Below are 18,385 nucleotides of genomic sequence, written 5' to 3' on the forward strand. Positions count from 1 at the left end.
AAGAACGCTGCGCACGGGAGAAATATTGACTTCGGGGAGGCAAGGAGAGGAGCTTGGATTGTGCGCGTGGTTGTTGTTGTTTTTGTTTACAATTATTACTGTCGACGTGGGTTGTGATGACGTAGGCGATTCACGGAATCTACACGCGGAAAAATCATCGATCGCCCGTGAGATTTATTTTAAATCAGTGGAAATATTAAAAATAAAAAAAACACCAGTGCGTGGAGCCGGAAAAATCCGGTCGATTGCAGTGAGTGTTATCACAATAACTCATGTTTTTATTGGCCGCTGATGGTAGACGCGTACAAAATAATAATATATTAACAGTTTTCGTCATTCCGTAGTAATATTACAATGTTGTCTTCGTGCCAGAACAACGACGATCGCCCTGTATAAGCGAGAACGCACTACGTATATTGCACGCGCATAGCACAAAAGAACGTTACGCCTCCTCGCCGCACCGGCCGTAGTCCTACACGAAAAACGGTCCTTTGCCGTGGTATGAGTGAACGTGCGCGGCGGGGCGGAGGACACGGTCTGACGGCGAGGAATGCGACCTCGGCGGCGCGTGAGACCGTCGTCGGTTCGCCGCCGCCGTAGCGCCGCGCAATGGCCTCCACTCCGCAGCCACATCGTCGTCATCAAAATATTATACGGCGCACAATAAACGCGCGTCTCGAGTCTCGACCGTGTTTCAAGTGTGCCGACCGTTTCTCACGCGGAGACCTCACCCTCCCACCCGTCTACAATGAATGTGTGTGTGTGTGAGAGAGAGAGAGAGAGATAAAGTGATAGTGAGAGAGAGATGCACACAAGCGACCACTCCGTCCGAGACCACCGTTTCAAAAATAACAATATTATGATCCGAATTCCAAGAGATTTTTCAATTTTCACCAGTGGGGTGGGGGGGACTCGGATAGCGTCTGCTCCAGCTCTTTGTTTTTCGCGCACGAATGCCACACCCACCCGAGGCTGTGGTTTACATATTATATTATAATTTATAATAACATATTCAGTTATCTGGCAATAAAATAAACGCACGAACGGATGATAATATAACAGAACGGCACGTCTTTATGAAATAACATTTCAGTAATTATTGAGCAATAAAAAATTGGACCCAAAACAATTGTAATGTTGATCTCTGAATCAGCAAGCAAAAACATCGCGTCACGACAATATGTGTGCCCCAAGAATCTGAACATTCGGTGAGAACTTCGAGTCTTAAAACCAGAGGAGCTAAATAAAAAAATAAAAAAAAAACAGTCAAATAATAAAATATGAACAACGAGCGTAGATAATAACATTAATATTAAAGCGATGAGCCAATGAATATAAAATATAATAGTATGCCAAATACCATGGCATTGTCCATTACTCATTGGTAATTGAATCCCTCTTTATGCACTATGTAGGCACAAAACATTGAGACATAATACTTTTATGAACGTAGGTAACTCGCGACAATACGGAAATTAGATTGCGCAAAATATCCGGATTTCTTTTATTGTGATCTTGCGATTCTTAAGACGCGAAGTTAGATCTGGGATGTACCTATATGAGGCTACGAATAATTTTGAGTTTTTCTGATACTTAATACTACGTAGGAATTTGAAACGAGCTCATCATTCCCTCTAGTCTCAACTCACCCACACTTAGGCGATGGTCTGATGGTCACATACTTATGTTTTTTTTTTCATTTGACATCGTATGTCCTTAAAAGTATAATGTATAAAGATTATTATCGCCGTTTCGGTTTAACGAATATCCGTAATTTTAGACCTGTGTCAGAAGGTCTGGATATCAAATATAGATAGCATACCAGACGATATCGGATATCTTATACATTGTGATGAAAATTAAAACCTGTAGACTGTTGTCGTTATGGAATATGGATACAAAAACATTCATTTATACGATCATTCAAAATATATAAATACCATGTTGTTGCTCTTACATTATACATTTATCTAGTATAGATAGTGATAAAATATTTCAAATAATTTCATTTTTTTGGTATACTTTTATAAGTATGTAAGCTGTATGCCCTATGCATATAAAAAAAAAAAATTAAATGTTATAGATCAAGTGGCGCAAATATGAGAAACGGTTTTAATCTAAACATAAGTATTATTTTATAAAGTTAAGTTGATTTTTTAAATGTTTGAATATGATATTAAATTGTATAACTTGTAAATCGTTTTAAGCATTTTCGTTTGAAATATATTAAAAATACATTTTCAATGGGTACTGAACATAAAGAACTAACAAAAAATATCATAGAAAAATAATAAATTCTTCAATAACCATTAAACTCATTAAATATAATTAAAAAGAAATTAGATAGTTAAAGGAATTTCTATATCAACAGTAGATTTATATTTTATAATATTCACGGTGAGATTATATTATGTACATAAATAATAATATACCAGCTACATAGGTACTCAATGTAAGTGTTTCATTGTTTGCGTTATTGTCTTAGTAGATATATTTTAAGATCCTTTTCTTTACATAATTAAATATATAGCTCAATATCTATATATCTTTAATCGTGGTTTTATACAATATTTATTAGATCTACAAAATATACCTTAAAGTGGGGTAATATATACGACACCTCTAATATTGCAGAGTAAACACTATTTCACACATATTACATATTGTATTAGATTAAGTATTTTAGTATTATAATCACCGTTAGAATGTGTTTTTTTTAAAGCTTTTTCAAGAAAATGATAAAATTGACAGAAAAGTGCTGTAGCTAGAAATAGATGTGTCCCAGACTCCCAGTGTAAATTTAATTTGTGGCCCCTTTAAATAGGTGCACATTGGGTGTGAATTTAGAGGGTGCTGAAATAATTGACGGTACACAGATTCGTGGAGGGCTTAGCCCCATCCCCCACAGTCCACATCACCACTAATAATATAATAAGCTGCATTGCAATAATTTTAAATTTTTACTTATTTATATTCTTACTTTTTTACTATACTAATTATAATACAAAATAACTAAATAAATAAAATAATAAAATATTTAAGATGACTCACTATGTACATAATACTATCTCATTATTAACTTTAAGTTTTAATGACTTAACATTTTTGTTACTATACTTTCACCATTATGATATAATTTACACAATAAAAAAATTTACTATTAATATTTTTATAAATATTATGCATGTAAGTATTTTCTTTAAATTTTTTTAAACATTGGCTCAGTGTTTGGTAAAAGCATTTGAAATTTAATCTACATATATACCTATTTGTCATTGATATTATACAAAATATATAAATAATAGTTAAAATTTATGAATGAGTACAAATTAAATAAAAAGAGGAATATTCAGAACTTTTCAGAATTTAATTTTTAAATTATTTAAGAAAACACTATTTTGTATACTATTTAAAACAAAACGTTTTTCTACCTAAATTAAAATATTCTAATCGAATACAAATTACCTATTAATTATAATTTAAAGTATAACAATATTGACAGCCACACAAAACATTAATATATTTGAAATTTCCATTTTTCTTTTAGTAAAGGTTAACATTAAATATATATATATATATAAATAGCAACAGGCAATCTATACATCAAATTTGTTATGTGTTAAGTAAAATTTGTAAATATAATTCTAATCATTAAGAAAGGAATGTACGAACAGTAGCCTTGATGGTCTGTCGACATAATGGACAGTCTGGTAGGCTAGAAGCACAAGTGATGCATGCAACTAAATGAGCACAAGGTAACATAACAACACCCAATTCTTGATCTAGACAAATTTTACAAAGGCGAGCTTCCTTCAAACGACGGTTTTCTTCTTCTAAATCTAAATAAAAATAATACATATTAATGATAAATTCATTATAATAACTGTGAATCTTTTAAATGCTATATCAATAGGTTATTTTAAATAAGATAAAAGGTTTAGTAAAACGGGATATACAAAAAGCATTTTATTATAAACATGATTGCAACACACTGTTTTGTCAAGAAATTTATTTGAGATAAACTTATCACATTTAACATAATATTTTTTGTCACATTTGTACCAAAAATGTAATTTTCAATGTCAATAAAATTACCTTCATCCATTTAGTGGACAGTAAGTTTTTTTTATACATAGGTAGGTAAATTAGGAAATAATTTTATTTTAAAAATATTAGTTCAATATTCAAAAAAAAAAATATGTTAATTAAATATTAACAATTTGCTAACTAATAAATTATAATAATTATGTTGGAATACTAATAAATATAATGATATTAATAATTTAATTAATTTTAATTAAAGAGGATCTTTCTAGTGTGTCATAGTAGAATATTCAAATATGCTTTATGGTTATAAATTGCATAAAGTTTTGAGAACGGATAAGACTTTACTCTATTTTTCTATTCCAACGTAGATGTGGTGTCCTGTTAATATAATTGTAAGTATTTTGTCATTCTGTTGTATTTAGTGAATTAATAGTTTTAAGAATTGAGTTCCAAATTAATATTAACATCATCAAAATCATATTATTTATTTATGTATGACTTAATTTAACCACATATTAATATGTCCATGGTTTGATAATATATTATTGAAAAATGAAAGTAACAATCATGATAAGTGTTTATAATTATAGTGATTTATATTTCGCTGAGTTGCTGCTGTATTGTTTTGTGGAATCTAGAACAATTGTAGAAGATATATTCAACTTATTGTTAATGTGTAAGATGTAACAGACATTTTAACGTTAGTTGTATACTTTTATGCAATATGACAAGTGTAGTGGAAACCTATTAATGCTATTTCAAACCACTAGAATTAGAAAATGATAATGTTACTAAGATTATTAGTCCTAAGTTGTCAACAGTGGTTAGCGGTTAAAATTATAAATTTGATACATTTATTAAACAAATAATAAAAATACCTGAATGTGATAATTTATTACTCGCAGATTCATCACTTGGTACATTAGCTTCTTCTAAAATTAAAAGATTTAAAAAATTAAGAACTGACGTAAACAGTAAGTAAATGCGTAAAACAAATACAATTAAAATTAAATTACAAAAATAAATTTAATACCTTTAGTTTTAGAATCATTAGATTGACTAGAATGAACACTCTCAGAAACAAACGCAGATTCATTTATATCAAGAGTATCACTTTCATTATGACTATTTGTTATATTTTGATCGGGAGGTTCAGATATTGATTCATCTTCTTCGAAATCACTTTGTAACATAAAATTACTATCTCTGTAAAAATAAGAAAACATGTTTAATAACCAAAATTTTAATCTTATTATTTGCTTTCTCTTCTCCTCTTTTCCCACATATGCTTATAGTTAAAATTACAAAGATTTTATACTTCTAGTAACATATATAAAAAGAATATTAATTTGCCAACTTACTCGTCACTTTCATTAGAATCACCAGATTCTGCAGACAATAATGCATTATCAAGATGACGAGTAACACCTATTCTGTCCATGGGTCCTTCTCTTTGAAGAATTTGTTCCAAAGACAATGTATCTCTAAAATGTAAGAAAATAATTTTTTAGTAACTTATTCTTATTCTTAGAAATTAATTTTGTTAAATACCCATCAGAAAAAACTGAATTTTGATCTTGATTTAAAACCTGTTGCATAAAACTATCCATTGAACGAAAAGGTGTGCCAATATCTTGCAGATTACTACGAATTGCTTGTCGAATCTGAGATGGTTGCAAGCCTAACTCCAATGCCATCTAAAATATTTTTTATTTTTATTTAAAATAAATGACCAACGTTTAGATACATATAATAAGATAAGAATAATCTTATATCTCACTAGTGCAGGAGGTAATAGCATAAGATCGCTAATTTGACGATCAGTGGTCTCATTACTTCTAGTTGAAGAAGTCATATTATATGGTGAATGGTTATCCGTTTGGTGTATACTAACCATGTGTCCCTATGAAAAATAAAAATAATAATGTTAAATGTAAGATAGTACTTATATGCTAATAATATAATAATACAAATGTTATACTAAAATTATATTTTGGTATATTTAAAATTTTATGCATACAAAAAATGTGTGTACATTTTAAATTAATTAATAATTATTACTGGGATATATTTAACGGAAAACATTAAGGTTTTTGAAAATATTGATAACATATATAAATATTTTAGATAATTTGATGTACTATTTTTTCAAATGAAATACATTTTCAATTTCATATTCCAAATAAAAATATTTTAGGGAGTATTTTGCTTTTTAAAATCTAATTTCAAAAAGACTAGTTTAGCAATTAGTAAGTAAGACTCTAACTCAAAAATATTTTCTAATTTTAATAGAATAAAAAATTCATAAATATTAGAGTATGGTACAAATTTGTGTTAAGCATCAAGGATTCCAAATAAATTTCATGTAAAGCATTTGAATTTTAAAAACTAGTTTAGTATATTTGAGCTTAAAATCAAACTGTTTTTTTTCTATACATCATTGCATCATTGGTTGTCACCAATATACAAATCAGTAGGGCCCGGATTTAAATGCACTTAAAACCATACAAATATGTTCTAAAAAATAGCCAAAAATGTCCTTAAAAAATGCATTTTACCTCAAAAAATTACCTTAAAAATGCCATTTATATTTATTTTGTATACAATTGGTTATTATAATTTAGGATTTATTATTAAAATATATTTATAACTTAATTGAAAAAAAAAATTTGGAAAAATTGACTTGATGCTGCTACGATGTTGACACGCATATGTTTTGGGGCAATATTATTCATTCTAAACATAGATACTAAAATATATATTAATAAATCCGCTAAATTTGTATAGTATATTGAACGAATATGCATTAAAAACCATAAAAATGACCGAAAAATGCTAAAAATATAAAAACGGCAAAATATACAAAAAAATGCAAAATAAAATGTTTAGATTTGAAACACTCGTTGCACACATGCAACAAATTTTATACATGGAAAGTATTGTCTATAATCAATCAAAAAAAGATGCACTTTGCATTAAAATCTGGGCCCTACAAATCAGTATACTACGGCTATCGTAAGAACGCTACTGGGCGGTAACCAAAATTTATTCGATCTCACACATTCCCACCACTAAACCTTTCTGAACACTGGTCTGTCAATTCTGGCCACCGCAACTATACAGCGGTAACTGCTGGTAGAGTGGGAGAAATTTGGGTACAAAACCGTGGAGCTCGGTCATTTGAATGCGCAAACAAGTAGCGTTCTTACGGTGGTGGTAGTATAGTTTCTAATTCAATTTCCATATCTCAAGATACCTCAAAAAATATACTTTTTCAGAATATAAAATTAAAAATATATGCTGTAGTAAAAAAAAAAAAAACTTATGATAGAATATTTTTTCATCAACATTTTGTGGTGTAATAACTGATGAGTTTAAATTCTGTAATATAATACAAATACTTTTGAAACAATGAGTATGTTTTGTTAAGTGAATCAGCGATTTTCAAATATCCATGTAATTTATAGTAAATACACTATACAAATTTGTATTTTGTCATACCTCTGTTGAATCATCGGGCCTAGGTCTACTTAAAAGTGCATTAAATCTTTCCACCAAACTTCCATCCAAGAATTTTTCTCCTTTTACTAAATTTAAAAAGCCACAGTTTGGAAACCATTTAGCATGTTCAACCCATGAATTATCAGCTACCTCCCAATTTTGAAGACCTCCATCACAGTAATAACAGCGAACTTCATCATTACTACCTGTAATAATTAATTTAACATCCATTTATTAAATAGGTAGCACAAATAAAACTTTTAAATATTTAAGACTGGTGCGCCAAAAATATTTGATATTTCTGTAAATACAATATTTGATGTTAAATAATATAAATTCATCAATTTCTAAATAAAAAAGATAAAAAATTTGTACCAGTAAAAAAAAATCCAGCAGTAGCTAAGTCTTCGGGTTTTTGTGATTCATTATTCCAACCTCTGAATGAATTCAATCGAGCACTGAATGAATTATACTTTAAATGAAAAGCTACCCTATGAGCTCTTACACCCAAACCTTGAATATCAATTGGTTCACCTGTTTCATTAAAATGTAAATTAATCAACAGTAAGATAAATACATGTACATTTTAAAATGATATAATGATATTTGTTTAAATAAAAACTCGTTTCTGATGAGTTATTAGATCATTTTTGATTTGGTTTTCAAGTTTAATTAAGGAACTAAAACTATGGTTAATCAAATATTATTAATTGTTTTATCTACCGGATACCACATTATTATAAATAATAAACATTAATGTACAGTTAAAACTAATATTTTATCATGAACTTGGTAAAAAATATATAATTCCATTACTAAACTGAACTAAACTAAAAACTGACCAGTTTCTTTATGATTTTCAACAAATTCTCCTCTCAACTGAATTCCTTCGATAATAGGTATATTCCCACAGTCTTGACTAAGGATAAAACTACAGTCAGGATTGTGACGTTTATGTTCATCGACAGCATTGTCACCGAATTCCCAGTGGCAAATACAAATGTTACAAAAAGCACATTTAACCTAAAAAGAATAAATATAAATAAATAAAATATTATAGCATTTAACAATCTATAGTATAGGTATAAAGCTGTATAACCTGTATAATATAACTAGTTATAAATCATAATTACTTTATCAGTTTGTTTGGTATAATAGAATCCAGCAGCTGCTAAACTTTTTGGACTAATGATAAATGATACTGGCCAACCAACAAATGTACTCAATCTATTGCTTTCATTTTTCAAATCAATCGAATGTAGTGATTCCATTAGTGTGAATAAATCTGTTAAAAACACATGCATTTTAAATTGTTTAATCCATTTAAGACTTAGATGACACTGTGATTCACAGTTTTCTGAAGGGTTCAGAGGAGTAAAACGATATGTAAAATTTACAATTTTGTTATGATAACTTAATTAGACAGAAGACACGAATAAATTAGGTATAGAGTTTTACAATTTACCTACTATGATTAATTATTAATAGATCAGACAAAAACATACAAGTGTATTGTACATTGTATTCACTATTCATATATATTAACATGAAAAGATTATAATCTGTTTTATACTGGTGTAACATAGATAAAACTGTGTATAGCCTCATACAGATGAAAACAAAACAAAAATAAAATTAATTTAAAATGACCTTATATAATAATATAAACTCACGTTAACAATATTTAACTAGATATTTTGTTGTTTTGATTCCGTTAGATCTGACACATTTTATACGTTTTTCTTAACAAAGAACAAAAAACTTATTTATTAGCATACAATATACATATAACTAATTTTAGAGAAACTTGAAAGAATTAAATATGTATTATTATCGTTGTTGATAAGTATAGGAAAAAAAATTATGCGCAGAAACGCATGTAATTATTAAAATAATTATTATTGAAAGTTACCATATAGTTTCAGTTTGTCGATTTTCTTCTATGATAAATTTGTTGTTGCCTAAAACTACTCTACTCTATTGCCTTCAGTAAGTAGTAAGTACATAGTAGTAAGCTTAGATCTAAGGTAGTAAGTGTTGTTGAAGCCTGTAGTTGTTGTCAGCAGGTTGAACAAATCGATAAGAATTGATAAACATAATATCTGATTCGTTATCATACCAGTTACCGTGGTTGTAAGAATAGTAACCAAGATGAATAAAGGAAGTTGGCTAAATAATTTAATAATATAATCATTGAAATAAATAACAATCTTTACAATCTTTACATGAAATCATGAAAAATCGTACTTCGGGCCCCCAACTAATGAATTTGCGTAATATGATCTTAATAAGTGACGTATATAGGAGGGGAGGCTGTAACCCTAGTGTGACCATAATTATTTTATCCTAAAGGGGGACACTTTAAAAAAAGAGGTACGTAAAATGTAAATTCATAATAATAGCAAATACATATACATTACATTATTTACATTTAATTTTATTTAAAATTATTTTTTATTGATAAACAAATCAGACAAACATTAGATACTACATATTTTAAAATGTGAAAGTTTTTACTCAAACAAATTTTAATTTACAATCACAATTACAGTTTTAATACTTGTCCTTAGTCTAAGGACCTTAGATACAATTTTTTTATTATTATCAATTCATGATTGAAAGTCTGATACAACGTCCTGTATAGTGTAGAATCATGATGTACCACTTCAATTTTCATAAATGCGGGACCAAATTGAGACATTTAGATATGCGAGACGCACCTCTGAAAAACGGGACAATCCCCCTTAATGGGGGACGATGTGAGGATCACACTATGTAACCCACCCAAATTTAAAAAAAAAATCAAATAATTATTTCTATGGTCTATGGAAGTCTAAATTTTGTAATTTACCAAATAGGAACTGCAATCTAAAATAAACCCTCTGCATCAGTTGTACGCTAAACTTATACGGAGTTACGTATATCAACTTTATGAAAATAAATTATCAGCGTACGTCCTTCCCCCTCTCAAATAAAAAACAATGGTTATGTCACCGATGTATATAATAATATAATTATTTAGGCATTAATATTATGTTGGTTATTTGAAAAACAAATCTTCACAAAAATAGATCCTATCACAGGATCTGTAGAGACTAGAGTTTGTAATTGGTAATTGGCGTGTTGCTGTTTTAATATCAAAATTAAAATATCGAAAAAAAACTACAGAGAATAAAAAACACAGATAAGTAATGTCATTCAGTTGTTACTTTTTACCATTTAATATAGGTATAGGTAGTAGGTCAATGAGTTAATTCACTCTAATCATCATAATTAAAGAAACTCAATACGGTACTGTTGAAAGTAAATTAATTGGTATGGTAAAATATTATTTAATTATGAGCTTGTAAGTCTGAGATAACTAATGACGGTGTAACTGAGTAAGTGTATACCTATGCAACATCTCACATAATCACATGAATGTTTATTAGTATGTAGTGACTATGTACCTATGCTATACTGTATATTACTCACACATTACCTAAATGGCTACATACAAACATACAAATTACAATTTTCTAAAGATAAATTATATACATATACCTATATTCTATATAAAATGGCCTTTTTATTACCATTTCACAAACATATGTGTTTGCAGTATATAAACTAAGTAACTGGACATAACTACAATTGTCAATGTTTTATATTGTTCGTAATTTAGAACCATTGGTTTATGGACGCTTATTTGAAATTTATATATTAGTAAATTATTTTAATATGTAGTATAATGCGTATTATACATGAATAATTATACGACGTGTCATTAATAATCGATAGGTAGATATATAAATATATACATATGCTCGCATATAGTCGCATGACAAACATATTGTTTTAGTTGACAGCCAACAGGTGTTTGTCCTATAATCTTTTTTCAAATTTGCTATATAAGCGGTTGAACACAATTATTATTTGACGATTTTCATAAAACTGAATCAAAAAAAATATGATAATTATAGGAGAACACATACCCAATACTGTGTTAGACGTTTGTTTATTATATTATATACGTATTATATACATATATTGTAATATATTGTAGAAACTCGAGCTATATACATACGTAACTATTTTATTTAAATGTAATAATTATATTCCACAAATATTATAATTTTGAATCGGTTAAAATTGTTATTATTATTATTATATTATAATTGCTATTAATTGAATTTACTAGACAAACAAACTTTATTACTGATAAGTAGGGCTGGGATTTTAATTTCCTTAAAAATTGCGAAAATTACTTGAAAAGTAAAAAAATACAATATAAAAATGCATTTAAATTATTGTAGCTTAAACATTGGACATTTTTTTAAATTTTACTAAAGTAGTGCATTTTTTTGATGTATTGATTTTATCATGAAGTGTTTTTTTTTTTGTGACTGTCATCACGTTTTGGAGCAGTATAAAATTGCTTCGATTTTCGACTTCAGTACCTTGAGTTAGATCAGAAAGTGAATCTACTTTGGGGGGTGGGGTCAAAATCAAAAAATGATCAATATTTTTCTAAATAATCGGGATAAACAAACTAAAAATTAAGGGAAAACCGGGAAATTTTACGCACAATCAATTTTCGACAAAATCAATTTTGGTTTTTGATGTAACTTTAAAACAAATGACCATGGTAGATACATGAAATTTCAACCAAATGTTTATATAAATATATCCTAATCCTAACTACCATGCAATTTTCGAAAATGTTCAACTTAAGTTGAACTATTCATAGGCATATGCAATTTTCGATAATTATTAGTTTTTTTAAAATTAATATCGATAAAAATTTATTTGTTGGGTAGAAAAGCTTGAAAATTTTATACAAGGCTTCTAACACATTGTAACAATAGCAGTTGAAAAATATTAAAAATACATACAAGATTTTTTTTTTATAAGCATTTAAAGTTCAAAGTTTGACTAAATATACGTAAAAATTACGGCAATGTTTAAATTATCTTAGATAGAAATTCATAAAAGTTTTTCTTTTTAGATCTAAGATTTGAAAATTAAATACAAGGCTCCTAACATATTTTTACAATAGAAGTTGAAAAATAAAAGAAATATATAGTTATAACTTTTTTTTATAAGCATTCAAAATTTAAATTTTGATAACATACGTAAAAATCACAAAAATTCGTAAGTTATTTTATGCTAGAAATTCATAAAAAATTTTTTTTTAAATCTTCTTCTTTCATCTTCTTCTGTGCCTTCACAACTCTGTAAGAGTTTTGGCTGCCACCGTCACTGCTCTTCAATAATCACGATCCTGTATCCTCTCCTCCCACTCTGTTACTTCTAACCTCTCTAGATCTTGTTGCACTCCATCCAATACATCGTTTCTTTGGTCTGCCTCTGGGTCTTCTGCCTGCTGGCTTGTATTCAATTGCTGCTTTGACTTCATTTGTTTTTTTTTTCAATCTAAGATTTGAAAATTTTTAATAATCTATAATATTATATCCTAGACAGATAAACCGTTTCCGCTCAGAATCGTTTTTCGTATACAATGATATAATATAATTTATTATATTATAATAATTAATTTAATTCCATCCATTACAGTAACCTACTGTACAGCAGAGCGACATCCACGACTTAACTGCTTTTTTTTATGCATGTATATGGTATTTTAAAATTAATAATAATAATACGTATATAACATGCGATAATTTGAGCGGAAAGGCCAAGCTATTATAAAATTGTTATCGATGATAATTACTTGCCATGCTATATAATTTATTATTCGTACCTACTGTCGAGAGTCGACATCAGTTGGTCAGTCTGTTATAAATCGCAATAATTTTCGTTAATTTCATGAACAAATTTTGAAAATGTTCTAAATTTTAAGATAATTCACTAAAATTGTCAAAAAATACCATAAAAATGCATTTGAAGATAATTTTTTCAAAAATGCAGAGAAAATATGAACAAAATACTACTTTAATCAGTATCACCAACACATTTTATACTTAGGGCACCATGTTTCAGAACACCAGAAAAAAGATGCCTTTGCATCTATTATTAAGTTATAAGCGTTATAACTAAGGTTATTACTAAATACTTAGTACTCAGGTACTCCGCGTTAAGTGGCATATTTTATCCTCTCCTCATTACCCTTTGCTTGATACTTTAATAGGTTAGGTTAGGTGGCGCCGAACTCTATGTTAAGGTCGGGCCATGGCCCGACATATTTTGAAAATTTAAAATAGGGCCGCTTCATATTGACCATTTTCCTCTCCACGGAATGCCATTTTTTCCGATATTAAGATGTTGGGCTTCTTGAAATATTTTTCGCCTTACTAGATTTTTAGGACTACGGCGCCACTGCATAGGTTTATTAAAATAGCTCTATATATTTAATATTTTATGTGTACCTTATAATATATTAATATGTATGTGTCAAGTATAAAAATATAATGTACACATTACACATTCCCACACCATCAGTCGATAAATGTGTGAACTCCACTGAATCAGACTTAGTTACGCATAATATTATTATAGGTACTTATAACGAGGTAGGTACCTAATTATACCTATATGTATATTTATATATAAAAGAGCGATATCATTATCTTAATCGCTACCCAATAATAATTAATAATATGGTATAATATATATTATATCCGTTGTATCATCAATAAACAAATTTATTTTAAGCTTAAATTGTGGTTGCTAATTATCATGGTTTTTAAGAACTTATAAGTAATACTAGTTAAATATCGTACAGTCATACAGTAGGTACTTCAATAACTGCCATTTGGTACGATAAAAATACACAATAATATAATATTACACACTTTAATTTAAGGCATTGAAGCCACTGATATTTCAATGTTAACACTTAACAGTTATATGTGTAAGCCTTCGAAACGGATACTCAACGTAGTTAGGTATTTGGTAAATACAGTAAACCCTTTCTATATAACGGAATAGCATGGGACCAAACATTTTTCCTTTGTAAAGAGTTTTCCGTCATAGATAGAGGTAGACATTTCATAATATATTATTTTCACCGCGACTATTAACATTTTCCGTTATATGGAGGATTCCGTTTAATAGAGGGTCAGTTATAACTTATAGAGAGGTTTTACTGTACTTTCAAGTTTAATTCTTCACTTACTTCATTACTCTATAGTCTATACAGCAATAACGATAAACACACAAATTATAATTTTGGTTAGTAACATTTTATTTGTTCATATTGTTATAACTAGGACGCGGAAGATACAGGAGCTAGATAAATAGGCATTAATATATTATGTACAAATAAATATCAAAATTCCAAAAAAATAAGAAGTATAATATATTAGGTAATTATCTAATATTTATTTACATCATTGTTTTGCTTGTATATAGTAGCTAGTATAATAGTATACTGTATATACTATACATAAAAAAATTCAAGATAAGCTACTGATTTGATGTGTCGAAAATTGGTTGTCAGCTGATGATATTTGTTATATATTATAATTTATAGTATACAAGTATTTAAATAAATGACTAATCTGTGTTCAGTTCTTCAGTTATTAAGTTTTCTGATATTCTAACAAAATTGGAGCAATATTTTATGCCTTAATATATATAGGACGCCAGTGGCATACGCAGGATTTTTCACTAGTGGGAGGGGGTTGAAGATAAAAAATCACTCAGTTGTGTCTCATAATGTCTTATAATAAGGTTTGGAAAATAAAGTAGATACTTTCTTAGTCATGTAGGTATAGTATAGTTATATATTATATATTCATATATTTATAATTCAAAGACTATATATGGATGTAATAATTAGGTTAACAAACGGTTTTAGATTCTATAATTAAATCATGGGTAAATAATATAAAAACAAATAATAATAAATAATATGGTAATTGGGGGTGGGGATGTCAACCGGTTAGCCACCTCTCTCTTGCGTACGCTATAATGGACAAAAGAAATATTTAAGTTTAATGTTATTTTTTTAGATAATATGCCAACAGGGACGGCGCTAGGATTTGCGGGGCCCTGGGCAAAATAATTATGTCTGGTCTTCCAAATACTATAGGTACACAAAAAAATGATGTTCTCTTTGCTCTGCTCGAAAGCTAGAGGACATATCCAAACTAACTACCTAAGTACTTACTAAGCCAATTTTATCAAATATCAACCGCATCATTTTATGCATAATATATTATATTTTAATAAATTATTATAAAATAATTTAACAAAATGTATAAGTACATAGATAATAATAGAATTATAATGCTATAGATAAAAACAATTTAAAAATGTAATCAATATACTTAACAGAAAGGACAATATTAACAAACAATAAAAATGATTGATTACAATAGTCATAAAATTAATATATATTTTTAAAAGATTACTTTTCTTGATTTTCTAGCAGCAAACTGATTTATGATATCATCATAATCTAAAGATTCAGAAATATCTTTTTCTATTGAAATTATTGAAAGACCAGAAAGGTTTTCTTGACTCAATTTGTTTCTCAAATATGTTTTAATTAATTTCAATTTCGAAAAGCTTCTCTCGGCACATGCTGAAGTTACTGGTATTGTCAGTAAAATTCTAAGGGCAATACCAATATATGGAAAACATTCTGAAGAATATTTTACCACTGACAAAGCTTCAATAGCAGTCGTTTCTTCATTTACTATCAATCTGAAGTTGACTAATTCATTATACAACTCCATGAAATCAATATCTTTCAAATTCCCATCTTTTAGATAAATTTCCAGGTCCTTACAATATTTCATTAAATTGTCATCATTCATACATCGTAATTTTCCAATGCGAAATAAAAATCCAAAATAATCTTTGTACGATTCAATTTGTTTAAAACGTTTTTCAACTGAACTAGTTGCTTGATCTACAACTAATAAGAAATATTCTTGTCTAAAATTTATAGGTATAATGGCATAATGCCAATACAATAAAATTAATATCTTAATCATTGGCGATGATGTAAACCTAACATTTCAGACATAGCGATTTTTCCTTACACTATTACATACCGAAGTATGAACTGAAATTAAATTGTATTTTTAGCTGGGAAACTTAAAATTTACCTAAAATTGTAACATTAGTACAACACCTGTATAGTCGTATACTCGTATACATATATAAATCCTTATAATAATATAATATATTATACCAAAGGTGGATAATTTTTTAAACCACGGTTTGTTAAAAAAATTCTTTGAAAAAATTAATCTTAAACTTTAGTCATTAGCATTTTAGGTAGGTATAGGCATTGATTATAGAATAGTCTATTCTATAATCAATGGTATAGGTATGTAATTACATATTTTACGACGTTTTTATTGTACTTACTCAATTTAATTGTTTTATATTTTAATACTTAATTAACTAAATATTTACTATAAATTTATATCGATGTTTTATATTTATCTACAGTCGTTGTGCTCCTACAAAAATAAAATAATATACAATAGTGCTACTTATAATATTAAATTATAATGTAACAACAAAAACACGGATATGAATTTCGCTATATACGCGATACGGGATTTAAGATGAAGAATTTATAGGTATTGTATTTTTAATTTCAATTTTTTTTTACGTAAATAAGTGTTTTAATGTAGAATATTTTCGCGAGCTACCTAGATGATAAATGTTGGCGGGCCAGAGTTTGTCCGCGGGCCGTAGTTTGGTCACCACTGTATTAGTACAACAAACAAATGATGTAGCCAGGTGGTATATAAATGTTTGAGAAGCGTGTTTACAAAAAATGTCTCAGAGCCATGTTTATGTAATATAGGAAAAAAAATGTTTATCTATGAATGTCAAATATTAGGGATGGTTTGTGTCTTGAACTCTTTAATTCATTTTTACCAAAACTCTTATTGTATAATATTCTAGGACGTTAACGATACGTGTGTGGTGATGATTTATTTAGAGCACCGAGCGCCTTGGCTCTATATTATTTTTCACAAAACCAATGAGATTTGTAAGTTTAATTAATATATATTATAAACATTAAATTATAATGGTTGCAAACTGTAAATAGAATTATAGTAAAAAATGATTGACGAGAAAAATACTCTTAAAACTAACACATCGTTCAATATTACTCTACCACTCAAATATTTTTAGTGATAAATATGTCAAGGTCACTGTTTTTTATAAGTGCCACTTTAACCAATAAAAATTGTCTACATAAAATATTCTCTTACGTTTACATGTTTCAAAGGTGAAGTATTATAACTATATTTTATAATCTAGGTACCGAATATAGAACCAATAGAAGATATACTTTACGGAAGTCACGGTCTATGATTTTATAATTTTTAAATTAAAATATCCCATCAAAAAGCTAGATCGTTTTTAAAAATTAAATAATTTATTCCCATTTAATACATACATTAAATAATACTAAACAGACTGCGTATAATTTATAAGCTACAATTTTTAATATTTCATTTTCAGGTCTGTTTAGTTTTATTTTTGAAAAAATTCAAGAATTTTTCTTTTGTCACTGAAAGATGTCGTTATGGGGATATTGATTTTATTTAGAATACTTATGCCTGTTAATAATATTAAGTATTTAAGTATAATTTTAGTTAATAAAATAAATTACGAATAGATACCTAATTTTAAATATTAAAATAAACAAAATTTAAGATATTGAAATATTTACATTTAAATAACATATTGGGTATAAACGTCTTTTCGAAAATCACGAATTCACGAATAAGTTAATACCAAACAGTATACTATAAAGGTTTAGACGCGGACCAACGAAATCTGCAGTTCTTCTATTTCACAATATATCCACGCGATAACCTATTAACCTGCCATAGGAGGGTTTTGATGCGGGGCCGAA

General features: G+C 28.1%; 2 protein-coding genes across 3 annotated transcripts; both read right to left on the reverse strand.

The window, feature by feature from the left end:
* Positions 1–3,495: 3,495 nt before the first annotated feature.
* Positions 3,496–9,619, reverse strand: LOC107166235 (putative inhibitor of apoptosis). Of its 2 annotated transcripts, XM_089226689.1 has the most exons (12): positions 9,461–9,612; positions 9,222–9,290; positions 8,682–8,833; positions 8,391–8,571; positions 7,924–8,082; positions 7,549–7,754; positions 5,828–5,950; positions 5,599–5,744; positions 5,409–5,531; positions 5,081–5,253; positions 4,926–4,979; positions 3,496–3,839 (listed from the first exon to the last, which is right to left on the reverse strand). In XM_089226689.1, exons 3-12 carry the CDS (start codon positions 8,817–8,819, stop codon positions 3,652–3,654), a joined length of 1,491 nt encoding a protein of 496 aa, XP_089082815.1. In that variant the 5' UTR covers positions 8,820–8,833; positions 9,222–9,290; positions 9,461–9,612; the 3' UTR covers positions 3,496–3,651. The 2 variants fall into 2 exon arrangements, with proteins under 2 accessions (XP_089082815.1, XP_089082816.1); XM_089226690.1 differs by lacking the exon at positions 9,222–9,290 and having other exon boundaries at positions 9,461–9,619.
* A 6,105-nt stretch (positions 9,620–15,724) lies between these two features.
* Positions 15,725–18,348, reverse strand: LOC149055842 (uncharacterized). The gene has a single exon (XM_089226492.1). It carries the CDS (start codon positions 16,491–16,493, stop codon positions 15,894–15,896), a length of 600 nt encoding a protein of 199 aa, XP_089082618.1. The 5' UTR covers positions 16,494–18,348; the 3' UTR covers positions 15,725–15,893.
* Between the last annotated feature and the right edge of the window lie 37 nt (positions 18,349–18,385).

The sequence above is a fragment of the Diuraphis noxia genome, unplaced genomic scaffold (assembly GCF_037042655.1).
Source record: "Diuraphis noxia isolate RWA-SAM2 unplaced genomic scaffold, SU_Dnox_SAM2 contig0004, whole genome shotgun sequence".
In the NCBI taxonomy this organism is placed as follows: Eukaryota; Metazoa; Arthropoda; class Insecta; order Hemiptera; family Aphididae; genus Diuraphis; species Diuraphis noxia.